We start from the raw sequence: 13566 nt of genomic DNA on the forward strand, positions 1-13566 counted from the left end.
AAATATTTCTACATATCTTATAACTAGTACAGAAGAAAAACAAATGCCAGGATATTTCTACAGAAAATTAAGAGAATAACTCAAATAGTTTAGCTCCTGTACACACACACACACAGAAACAAGGTACAGAAATTATTTACAAAGGAAAGATAGACTGCAAATTCTTTTTTTTTTTTTTTTTTGTCTTTTTTGGAACTGAAACTCAAACCCACGGCTTTGCAAATGCAAGGCAGACGCTTTGCTACTGAGCTACAACCCAGACAGATAGACTGCAAATTCAAAGAATCCATTACATCTCCAATGAAGCATGAGTTCTATTTTGAAAGGCAGTAAACTGTTTACCTTATCTGTACGGTATCTCTTGTAGTTTCAGGTACATGCAGATATTAACACTCCAAAATGAGTTTTCTTTCCCTTTCCTAGAAGAATATAGCTCATGTGCAGAATGACTTTAAAACCAGTAATTAATGTGGAATATTAACCCATTATAAACTTAAGATCCTAAATAATTCTATCAACCCACATAAGATCAAGATTTAACAGTTTAAATTTTAGAGGAAAAACTGTTAAGTACCAGCTTATAAAGCTAGAAACAAACTTTCCAATATGGTAGGAACTGGTCACATGTGGCTAGCCTGAACTGAGATGTGGTATAAATATGATATAAAACACAATGGATTCTGAAGACTGTGTGATAAATGTAATACAGAATAGCTCTTTAAAAATTGTTTACATTGACTGGTATGGTGGTGCAGGACTGTAATTCTAGCAACTCAGAAGAATGAGGCAGGAGAATCCCAAGTTCAAGGACAGCCTCAGGAAATTAGTGAGACCCTGTCTCAAAAAGATCGGGGGGAAGGCTGGTAATGTAGCTCACTGGTAAAGCACCCTTGGATTCAATTCCCAGTACCTAAACCAATAAATAAATAAAAATTTAAAAAGGTCTGAGGATGTAGAGTGGTCCTAGGTTAAATTCCTAGTAACACACACACACACACACACACACACACACACACACACAAATATTTATATTGATCACATTTGAAATAATATTCTGGACATATTGGATCAAACAAAATTTACTAAAGTTAATTTCATCCATTTCTTTTCATTTTTTAATACAACTACTATAAAATTTAAAAATTATATATGTAGCTTATACCATATATCTACTGGATGATGCTGAACTTGACATTACTTGTGAAAGTGTTGCTTCCACTGTGTGTCTATTGAACACTGCTGAACTTCACATTAGTTGGAGGAGAGACTGAAATATTAACCTACAAATAGTTAATCTCTATTCTGTTTGTGCTCTTTCTAGGAACAACTCACACCACATCTCTTCCAAGAAGAGTTCTGGCAAAATTCCTAAGCTTGAATCCTTCCTTTGTAGAAATCATGCTGCATTTAATATATACATTTTATGTTCAAAGTCTTTAGCAATCAGGAAAAAACAAATCAAAACTACAATGAGATTTCATTTCTTTTTAGTTGGAATGGTCGTCATCAAGAATACAAATACCCTAGACCCCTCCACTGCCAAAATACAAATACCCAGGCACAGTGGCTCACAAGTTCAAGGTCAGCCTCAGTAACTTATGAGACCCTGCCTCAAAATTAAAAATATCTGGGGGAGAAGCTGGGGTTGTGGCTTAGTGGTAGAGCAGTTGTCTAGCATGTGGGAGGCACTGGGTTTGATTCTCAGCACCACATATAAATTTTAAAAAATAATAAAATAAAAAAATAATAAAATAAAAAATAACTTAAAAAAAAATGTCTGGTGATGTAGCTCAGTAGTAAAGCACCCCTGGGTTCAATCCCCAGTTACCCCTCCCACCAAAAAAAAGAATACAAATAGTATTAAGTGACGGAAAGGATGTGGAGAAAAAGGAACACTTTTACATTGTTGGTAGGATTATAAAGTAGCACAATCACTATGGAAATCAGTATGGAGGTTTCTCAAAAGCCTAGGAAAGGAACCACCACATGACCCAGCTATACCGCTTCTCGGTATTTATCTGAAAGAATCAAAATCAGCATACTACTGCAAAACACTACGCTTGCAGAATGTTGTTTTGGTTGAAGTGTAAGAAAAAAATCCAGCTTCATACACATACATACATAACTTGGAAAAGGGAGAAATATTTAAAAGTTTTTTCATGTAACTGGATATTCTTTGGCATACTTCAAAAATGAGGGTTTTTCACTTTCTTCTTTTAGTCCATAAACAGCACTTTCTTAAGATATTTATAATGTGGAATCTGAAACCATATGGATAATGCTTTTTTTTTTTGCAGTGCTGGGGATTGAACCCGGGGCCTTACTGCTTGCAAGGCAAGCACTCTACCCATTGAGCTATATCCCCAGCCCTGGATAATACTTTTGGACTTTGTTTCACTGAAATCCATTCACTTATCATACATTTTGAATCGACTTTTTACCCATGTAAAATTTTATAATACATGCACTGGTCATTTGGAAATATTGGTTCACTGAGTTTGCAGATCCTTCCAATGTTAACATATTTTGTTATAGCACAGCAAATAATCACATTTATCAATTTCACAACCAATCTCATTAGAAAAGTGTTTAAGCATTAGGAACCTATTGAGCTCAATTATGAGAGATACAAATTTTCTGAAACTGTAAATTTTACATTAATGCTTGAAATTTATCTACTGTCAATTTTTTTCCCTTGAAATGACAGGTTTGCTTTGCTCATTTTGATAAAATGCATCCCAAATACCAAAGTCTGATTAAATATAGCTTGTCTGTCAATCATTCACATAAAAATGGATCTGCAATTCAAATAATCACACAGGGTTTTTTCTCAACCATCACACTTTGCAATGTAGGAAAAGAACTTTATAAGTAATTTCCATTTTAATCACAGAATATTACAGAAACTTGTATTCAAAATTCAAGTTTTTTTATTAAAATGTTATTTACTATTAAAGACTATCAAATTGAAGCAGCCTAAGAAACTAAAATGTTTTATCAATAGAAATACTTGGGTTTAACATGCATAAAGCCAAGCAAACCAACAATGTGAGATAATGAATTTCTATCACACTGTCATTTAAAAGGTTAAAGTTGGGCTGGGGAGATAGCTCAGTTGGTAAAGTGCTTGCCTTACGAGCACAGGGCCCTGGGTTCAATCCCCAGCACCACACACACAAAAAAAATAATAAAAAAAATAAATAAAAGGTTAAAGTTTATTTACTTATTTTTTTTGTACCAGGGATTGAACTCAAGGACCTATTTTGTATTTTATTTAGATGCAGGGTCTCACTGAGTTGCTTAGCACCTCACTTTTGCTAAGGCTGGCTTTGAACTCACAATCGTCCTGTCTCTGCTGCTCCAGTAGAATTTTAATGCTTCATGAAGGATGGTGCCAAGTATGTTGTGGTAACAAATATAATGACTGTTATGGTCAGCACCACTGCCTTGATTCATACTAAAGCACTAACAGTTTTACTCACTGCTACTTCACATCATCAGTGCAAACATAAAAATGATGAAAAAGGTTTAACTTCTAAGCATTATTTTAGAAATAGCTTTGACCTCATGGACCCCATGAAAGGGCCTTGGGAATTCACAAGGTCTAAAGACAATCCTTACTTATTTTCAGATGTTCTCTCACTAAATTATAGAAACAAACAAAATAAGATCAAATTTATTTTGTTAACACAGATTTTCATCTTAAATTCAACTGAATATGGAATTGTTAAGTTGAGGTACTGGCTTGAGCAAATTAAAGAATATGTGAGCTTCTGCCTCTTGTTATATTTTTATCATCTAAAATTTCCTCAGCTGACAGATTTGTAACTGTGTCAGCACTCAGGAGATTTTATGTATGCAACAAAATCAAAGTCATTTCACTCTTCTAAAAAATAAACAAATTACTTAAGTCAAGAGTTAATCTAAGGAGGTGGGGAGATAGCTCAGTCGGTAGAGTGCTTGCCTTGCAAGCACAAGGCCCTGGGTTCAATTCCCAGCACCGCAAAAAACAAAAACAAACAAACAAAAAAACTATACTTCCTGATGATGTTTTCATTGGAATGAACCCATTGTTATAGGTTCTTTTTTTTTTTTTAAAAGAGGCAAGCTTGCCAGGATGACTTCAAACTCTTATTCTCAGGCAATTCTCTAGTCTCAGCCTCCCAAATAGCTGGAATCACAGGAATGCACCACTGGGTGCAACAGGTCTATGATTTTTTTTTTTTTTTTAATTGTCAATGGACCTTTATTTTTTATTTATTTGTATGTGGTTCTGAGAATCGAACCCAGTGCCTCACACATGCAAGGCAAGCGCTCTCCCACTGAGTCACAACCCTAGCCCCGGTCTATAATTTTAAAGAAAAGCAACAAAGGCCATAAAATGGGGTATGGATCAATAGCAAAGTGACTACTCTTACCTAACATCCTTCCCCACAGTCATAGCAGCAATCACTTTCTTCACAGCCTCCTTCCTCTTTTCTTTCTTTTCATTGTTGAGTTCAGCTTTTAATTCAAAGATTTCTCCTACAAGAGATGAGAACAAATGGGTGAGTTTCCAGCACCAGAGAACCAGAGCAGAACATATTACACTATGGAGTTACACCAGGACAACATGGCCAGCAATAGAATAAAAAATTATAGGTATGCAAACTTCAAATCTAGAATATTTACTAACCCACTGATAAGAACACCACAAATAAGTTTCTAAGACCTTTTAAGTTACAGTTTAAGGTGAAATTCTGATCTTTGTGAACCACAGAAATGGGAAAAAAACAAATCTCATGATATGTAACTATGATGGGAACAGAAATTTCTCATCTGAATTTTATGGTCCTGAGAAGAAAATAAATGTAGGCAAGGAGCAGGCTTAACAACAAGTGTTTCCAAACCAGAAGAGATAAGTATCATCTCATATTCCCACTCCCAACTTTACAGATAAAGAAAAGAGGCTCAAAGGTTACAAAATTTAGTGATAGAGTTGGGCTTAACACTCTGTCTCCCAGCTCTCAAATCCAGATATGCTAAACCTTGGCTATACCCTACTACTGTCTGAGAAATGTTTAATAATAACAATGCTTAGGCTCCACTATGGAGCAAATGAATCAGAATAACAAGAACTCTTATTTTCTTTTTTCTTTCTCTCTCTTTTTTTTTTTTTTTTGGTACCAGAGATTGAACCCAAGGTCACTTAACCACTGAGCCACATCTCCAATCCTTTTTATTTTGAGACAGAGTCTAGGCTAAGTTGCTGAGGCTGGCTTTGAACTTACAGTCCTTGAGGTCCCTGGGATTACTGGTGTAATCCACTGCGCCCAACTTTACTTTCCTCTTTTTAAAGTTCCCCCTAGTGATTCTAATTGCACAACTAGGGTTGGGAATCACGGCTCTAAATCAGTACTTTCATAAGGGCTTTAAGGTCCTACCCTATTCAATCAATCTAACAACAATAATTTTGAAGCTGCAATGGTATAAACAAGGCTCATTCCTAAAAGTATAATCTTTTCTTTTTTCTTTTTTTTTTTTGTCAGTGACTGGAATTGAATCCAGGTTCTTGCACATGCTTAGGAAAAACTCCACCACTAAGCTATATCCCCCACCTACAAGTATAATCTTAAATGACTATTAAGAGGCCTACATTGTGAAGTACCAGGAATTATCAAGGCTCAGTCTCCTTGGTTCACCTATCTTCAGGATGCTAGGGCCAAAATAAAAAAGAAGATAATTCTCATCTGTTTTAAAAATAAAGGGAGGAAAACACACCATGCAGCCCACGAGAAAAAGGTTGATCCCATCTCTACCTTCTATCTATATCCTTAAACTTGTCTATAACATTGCCTTATTTTTCTCCATCTTCAAAACTATTGTCAATGTTCTTTTAAACCAGACCTAATTCATCAGTATGCACACTATGTGATCTCCCTGAAGCCCTTAAGTGGGAAGGATGAAATTGATAAAATGAGCGCTAAAACACTTGTTTTATTAATATCCATTCCAAAAGGCAAGCAAACTGTCAACTGAAAAAATAGCACAGCCAGAAAAGCTAGGTCCTTTAAAGAGTCATTTTTCTTTTCACCAAGTCCTACACTACCATATCCAGCTCTTAGGGCTCCCATCATTTACTTCTGGGAATAGTAAAGGACAAACAGCAGGGTTTCAGAAAAAACTGTGAATAGCAGCAGGAATTACAGAATCAAAACAGGATGTAACTGAAATTATTCCAGTTCCAATAGCACAAATTTAAAGAAGATATTCCACTGGCAGTTCTAGTGGGCGTTGCAGGAAGCAAATGGAACAGAGTCTACCCATTTTTTTTTAAATGTGGTATTTATACAGCAATGATTCAATCTCTAAGTCTTAGACTTTTAAAAATGCCTGAATAAAAATGGTCACCAAGACCCCTTACAAGAGAAAGTTTGAAGAGTAAAACGAGGACTTTTTAAAGATCCCCTCATGTTGTTATAGACAATATGTTGGTCATCAAAGTACAAAAAAGGTTAACAGAAGAAAGGAAAAATAAAAACATCTCCAAACGATAAGAAAGTTAGGACAAGTTGAAATGAATGATAAGGAGCTAATGACTTTTGTGAGGTATAAATAATATTGGGAGGAAGTAGTTGGGTAAAGCCAAAAGGGGTACTAAAAGAGGCAAGGTATCTCATGTACCATAACTTTATTAAATATCTTCTCTGCCTTCCTGATCAAATCTACCAAGCACTGCTAACAGCTAGAAATGGTTCTAAATTCTGGCTACACACATTAAAATAATTTGGGGATCTTTTAAAATCTCCACACCCATACCACTGAAATCAGGTAATCTGGGGTTGGGACAGGACATCAACATTGTTTTAAAGTTCTCTGGACAAGGTTGAAAGCCACTGATTAGTAGATGATTAATTTTATTTTTAATTTAAACAATTCATTAAGGGGCTTTCTGAATTACAACAGAATTTTTGCATGCACATATACTACAAATGATAGAATATGACAAATTGCTTGAGTTTTCAAATGTTCTGGTGCTCCTTGTTTACTCCAGGCTTCTATACTTTTTAATTTTTCTAAAAATTCAGTCTTAAAGTTGTAAGATTCCCCTGTTAATATTTTTCCATATTTGCTTTATAATCTGCTTTTTGTTTTGTTTTTTTTCCCCCCAATTGTGCCAGGGATCGAACCCAGAGGGCTCACACATGCTAGGCCAAACAATCTATCACTGAGACACATCTCCAGCCCATCTCTGCATTTTTGTTTTGTTTTGTTTTTGTGGTGCTGGGGATTGAATCCAGGGTGTTGTGCATGCAAGGCACGCTCTCTACTAACTGAGCTTTATTCCAGGCCCTCTTCTCTGCATTTTTATATTCCTTTTCCCTATACCATTTAACAGTAAACTGCAGACATCATAACTCTTTAGCCCTGAATACGTCAGTGAATTTTTTTCTTTTTAATTCATTTTTATTGATGCACTACAAATATACATAATAGTGGGATTTATTGTGACATATTCATACACTTAACAGTGCATATTTTCTAAGAACAAGGAAATTATTTTATATAACCTTAATAAAAAGAGTAAAACATTGTTATATTATCATCATCTAATCTATAGACCTTAAAGTTCTCAAACTTGATTCCCACCCCACTGCCAACTCTGCAGCAATCTTCAGTTCAGAATTACACATTACTTATTATCAGATCTCTTTAGTTCTCCTTTAATTTGAAAATCTGTTCATTACACTTTTTTTTTTTTAAGTACAGGTCACCTATCATATAGAATCCCATTTTTTTTGTCCCATCATTGCTGATATTAACATTGAATATTTGGGAAAAAAATTGAATATTTGGTTAAAGTTGTAATTGCCAGATTTTGACACTGAATATTTTTCCCTTTGTAATTAGTAATTTGTGAAAAGGTACGAGGAAACTTTGGAAATATCCTGTTCATCATCAAACTTTCACCTGCAAGTTTTAGCATTCACAAACAACTCTCACCTAAATTATGATCTATACACCTCTATGTATGAGGGATTTATTGATTTATTATTCAGTGGGCTATGATCCATAACTATGACCACTTTTTATTTTTTATTTTTATTTTTTTTGTACTGGGGATTGAACTCAGGGGCACTTGACCACTGAACCATATCCAGCCCTATTCTGTATTTTATTTAGAGACAGAGTCTCATTGAAATGCCTTGATTTTTGCTACAGTTGGCTTAGAACTGGTGATCCTCCTGCCTCAGCCTCCGGAACTGCTGGATTACAGGTGTGTGCCACTGTGCCCAGCACCACTTTTTATTTTTGTTTTTTGATACAGCAGACTGAACCTAGAGGCTTCATCCCCAACCACTCAACCACTGAGCCTTCATCCCCAGTTCTTTTATTTTCATTTTGAGACAGGGACTCCCTAAGTTGCTTTGGACCTCTCTAAATTGCTAAGGCCAGCTTTGAATTTGTGATCCTCCTGGGATTACAGGTGTGTGCCACTTTTTATTGCTCAAATTATCCTAAATTTTGCTAGTGAGAATCCCCGTAGGCTATGATGCTCCCTGACCTATCCCGTCATTTTTTTTTAGCACTTCCTTATATTCTGGCACAAGATGTTCATATTCAACTTGTACATTCCCTCAACCCAGTCTTGGAATTAGTTATTTCTCCAAGGAGTCTAGTTCCTTCTACAATGGAACATCATATTTAGAAACCAAGATTGGGTACTAGGTGTTCTCTGCACCTAATCTGACTTGACAAAATTAGGATATTTAATCAGAAACTACACCCACAATGTTAGGGTGTTAAGTGAATGTGACTTGTACATAGTAGGTACTCAATAAATGTTTACTGAATACATGAATGTGATAAATGAAGACAGGATTCTACAACCTGCAAACTCGGCTAAACCTACAGACAACTGGGAGGTCTATACAATTGTATTTTATACCTGTGAGTTCTAGCTCACTTCTTTTAACAAGGTAATTCAATGCTTTCAAGCTAAGAGTACTCAGTGGTAGGGCACTTGCCTAGCATGCACAAAGCCCTGGGGTTCAAGCCCCCTCACCAAAAAAAAAAAAAAAAAAGCCAGCCTATAATCCCAGAGATTCAGGAGGCTGAAGCAGGAGGACAGCCTGGGCAACTCAGCAAAGCCCCATCTCAAAATAATTAAAGGGGTTGGGGATGCAGCTCAGTGCTAGAGCACTCCTGTCTTTAATCCCCAGTATATACACAAAGGAAAAACCCTCTAAACTCTACTAACTCATAAATATTCTTATCTGTATAAGTAGAAAATTCTCAATGAAATTAACTACAACATGCATGTCTGAAGAGGTCAGGAATATTTTATTTGGAACAATGTAACACCACAACTTTTGAAAAAAGTTCCAAAGTTTAACCAGGATTTCCTACTTACCCTTTTTATTAGTTGTAAAGTACTTGGAGTCAGTCATGATTTTGGATCTTTAATGTGCACCTGTAGCAAGAGAAAAGAATGTCTTTATTCAGGCTATATATATCCAGCAAGGCATCTGATTAATTTTAAGAACATTTAAGAACTTCTGCACTCAAACATGAGTGTCTTCTTGCTTACCATCCAAATTGGTAATTCAAGAGATAAAGAAAAAAAAAACATATATATATATATAACTCCTGGCTCAAGGAGTTACTAGGGACAAGTCTAAAGTCCCAATGGAATGGGGTAATAATCTGAATCTATATTTTTGTAAATAATAATAACAACCATTATTATTATTACCAAGGATTGAACCCAGGGGTACTTAACCACTAAGTCACATATCCTGCCTTTTTTTCTTTTATTATTATTTTTTATTTATTTATTTATTTTTTGGGTGCTGGGGATCGAACCCAGGGCCTTATGCTTACAAAGCAAGCACTCTACCGACTGAGATATCTCCCCAGCCCCTTTTCTTTCATTTTAAGGGTCTGGTTAAGTTGCTTAGGACCTCGCTAAATTGCTGAGGCTGGCTTTGAATCCGCAATCCTCCTCCTTCCATCTTCCCAAGTCACTGGGATTACAATCGTTCACCACCTGGCATGACTTTGTAATTTTATTCACAATTACCTTCTCAAAGCCTTCAAGAGTAAAAGCTAAGTACATCTTTAATTAATCAAACATTTAAAATAAGAAAACGTTTGTTTTGAAAGATCTCCCCATAAATTTTTTTTTTTTTTTAATTAGGAAAATCTGGTTATTTTCTTGTTTTAAGATGGAGACATTTCAAAACATAAATTCTAAAGCAGTGTAAGGTCAAAAACAATTTTGCCAACTTATTCAGCACTACATACACTTTTCTGTAAAAGGAAGCTCTTTTAAGAAAAGGAAAAAAAAAAAGACTAAAATAGGGCTGGGGTTGTAGCTCAGTAGTGGAGTACTTGCCAAGCACGTGTAAGGCACTGGTTCAATCCTTGGCACCACAAAAAAATAAACAAAAGAAAGGTATTGTGTCCATCTACAACCCAAAAAATTAAATAAATTTTTAAAAAAAGAGTAAAATGTAGGGTACTGTTCTTTCACAACAAACATCTAGAGAGACTAATATGTCTTATACAAGGACTTGTTAAAATTGTGGTCTTCATATTTCCAATAATCTACATCCCAACAGTATTCCCAAAGAAAAAAATACCAGTTTCCCGTTAAAAACAAGGCAAAAGACTGAGATATTTGTTCAGTCACACTAAGTATAAGAAAATTAGTACGAATATGGATCTCAGTCTCAACCCTAATTCTGTCCTGAGACCCAGAAAAAATTTAATCCAACAGACACATAGTTCTACTAGCAAAACAAAAGCAGCATGAACTGATCATGTTTCCTCCAAAATAATGAGACAATGCTTCCTGATTTGAGAAACTCTAGGATTCTGTCTAATGTTCTTGACTTCTTCAAATATATTCAATTTTTCTTTAAATAATAATTCTTCTGCACTCAAAAATGAGTATCTTCTTCCTTACTACCATTGTTAACAATATTTATCACCAATTTCAGGTCAAGACATATGCCACTTGCTCATTGCCTCAAGTCAATACAACTTGAATGATAATAGACTGGCAAACTCAAGCATTCATACATTTGGCAAACAATAATAAATATGGAACTGAGAGGAAAAACCTAAAGTGCCAAACAAATCAATGTAATTAAAAAAAAGGAAAAAGCCAGATAAACCTAAGATACTAAAAAGAGTCTGGTTCAAATCTGATCACTAAAATGTGCTTCTTATACAATCTATGGAACTTGCACTCATTTTTCATTTACTATTTGTGGTCTTGATTCTAATATAATAGTTCTTTAGGTTGTAGTAGAACTTCACTGAATTACCTTGTTAAAAGAAGAGAGCTAGAATTCACAAGTATCATTGAAGAATGCATAATTTGTTTCAATACTTATTATAATTAAAAATTAATCTGTAAAAAAGGCTTGCCTTATGCAATGTTTCATAATGCCTTTCTAAAAACAATTTTAAAGAATGTCATAATCAATCCATTCATAACATAAACTAAATGTGAAGTGGATAAGTGAAGAAAGAAATTCTTAAGACTTGAAATAAATCTAAAGTTATCTAGGATTTATATATATAAACAGAAAAAAAGAACATACAGAAATGATCTCTAGAGCCTGACAGAAGGGCTATCTCTCAAATCTAGTATGGTCTAACCAGGAAGTTATTCTGTCATTTAAATACTTCAGGGTCATCAAAACTTAAAACCTGTTTAAGATTTAAAAACGAAACTTGCTTGAAAATTTTCAGTCAGTTTCTTGGAAAAAGTTTTGCATAAAATCATTCTGTTCTCTAAAGCTCTCATACATATACCCACACATTACATTCTTTTTTCTTTTTTTTTTTTCTTTTTTTTTTTCTTTTTTTGGTACTAGGAATTGAATCCAGGGGCACTTTACCACTAAGCTACATTCCCAGCCCTTTTTATTTTTTATTTTGAGACAGGGTCTCACTGAGTTGCTGAGGCTAGCCTCAAATTGCAATCCTGCTACCTCAGCCTCCCAAATTGCTGGGATTATAGCTGTGCCACTGCCCCCAGTCATACATTAAATTCTTAACAGTAATTTTCATCACGTTCTATTAAACAGTAAATTGGTAAGTCTTAAATCACACCTTTATAGTAGCTCATACATTTCATTATCTCCCCTAATAAATTTTAGTATTGAGGAATGTATTTCTGTCATGTTCAGTGTAATTACATGTTCTTATCTTAACTAGGGAATAATGTACATACCCACAAAATTTCAGGGAAGAAAGGAGGGTCAAATATCTTTAGAGGCCCATAGCATAAGTCCTAAGAATCTCCGCTCTAAAGAGAAGAGATAGGAGCAGGGGAAGTAGCTCAGTGGTAGAGCACTTAACAGGCACAAAACCTTGGGTTCAATCTCTAGCCCTGCAAAACAACAATAAAAAGCCACAAGAAGAGATAAAAACACTTCTACTAAACTGGCACCATTGTAAACAATTGTAATAAATATTCCCTATCTATATTGGCAGAGAAATACTGTACCAAGTTAGTCATTGTCCTAAGGCAAAAAAAACTACAAGAAAAAGAAAAGTCTATCTGGGCATGATGGCACATGCCTGTAATTCCAGCCGCTCCAGAGGCTGAGTCAGGAGGAGTTCAAAGCCAGCCTCAGCAAAAGTGACACACTAAGCAATTCAGAGAGACTCTGTCTCTAAATAAAATAGAAAAAAAAACAAAACAAAAACATAGGGGATGTGGCTCAGTGGTCAAGTGCCCCTGAGTTCAATCCCTGGTATTCCCCCTACAAAAACAATCTAAACAAATATAAGTGAGACCCAGACACAGTGGTACATGCCTGTAATCTCAGTGACTAGGGAGGCTGAAGCTGGAGATTGCCAAGTTTGAGACCAGCCTCAGCAACTTAGAGAGACTATCTCAAAACAGAAAATAAAAAGGGCTAGGGACATGGCTCAGTGGTAAAGTGCCTCTGGGCTCAATCCCCAGTACCAAAAGTAAATACATATATACATACATACATATAAAAAGGACATGGAATATAGCTCAGAGGTACCCCTGGGTTCAATTCCCCAGTACCAAAAAAAATAAAAAATAAAAAAGTGAGAAGAGATGGTCATTGTACAACACTGTGAACGTTCTTAATGTCACTGACCTGCTCATCTTTAAATGATTTATTTTACATAATGTGAATTTCACGTCAAAAAATTACGTATACATTGTTTTTTAAAGGAAATACACTCAATCACTTTTCAGACATGGGCATAGACAACATACAGAATAGTGAAAACTAATTTCTGCATTTGAAGTCACAAGATGTATATAAGATGGAGCTGAAGAAGAACAAAGTATTTGTTGAAGTGCCAAGAAAAAAAAAAAAAAATCCAAGTCCTTCTGGGAAAAACAAAATTATTCCTTAGGAGAAGCCCAGAAATAAGCAAAGCCATAATGGAATTTGAACTCACACTACCTTTTTAGCAGATCAGACCTGACAAGTCACTGGCTGTTTTGAGAACTTAAGTACAGTATAGCCTAAGGACATTGTGAAACAACAAAGCTGCCACAGTCAAAGCACATAATCACTCTCA

The 13566-nt window shown here is 35.2% G+C and overlaps 1 protein-coding gene and 1 non-coding gene across 4 annotated transcripts in view; both read right to left on the bottom strand.

Annotated features, from left to right (window-relative positions):
• Ap2b1 (adaptor related protein complex 2 subunit beta 1) overlaps positions 1-13566 on the bottom strand; it is a 111930-nt gene that overhangs the window by 89628 nt on the left and 8736 nt on the right. For all 3 annotated transcript variants that reach the window (XM_047542753.1, XM_047542755.1, XM_047542754.1), the window contains 2 exons: positions 9395-9454; positions 4419-4524 (listed from right to left, as the gene is read on the bottom strand). In XM_047542753.1, coding sequence (XP_047398709.1) covers positions 4419-4524; positions 9395-9431 — 143 coding nt within the window. In that variant the 5' untranslated portion in view covers positions 9432-9454. The remainder of the gene's footprint in view (positions 1-4418; positions 4525-9394; positions 9455-13566) is intronic.
• LOC124981542 (small nucleolar RNA SNORA8) lies at positions 2991-3148 on the bottom strand. Its single transcript, XR_007108052.1, has one exon. It is a non-coding gene; the product is annotated as a small nucleolar RNA SNORA8 (small nucleolar RNA).

This window comes from Sciurus carolinensis, chromosome 3 (genome assembly GCF_902686445.1).
Source record: "Sciurus carolinensis chromosome 3, mSciCar1.2, whole genome shotgun sequence".
NCBI lineage: Eukaryota > Metazoa > Chordata > Mammalia > Rodentia > Sciuridae > Sciurus > Sciurus carolinensis.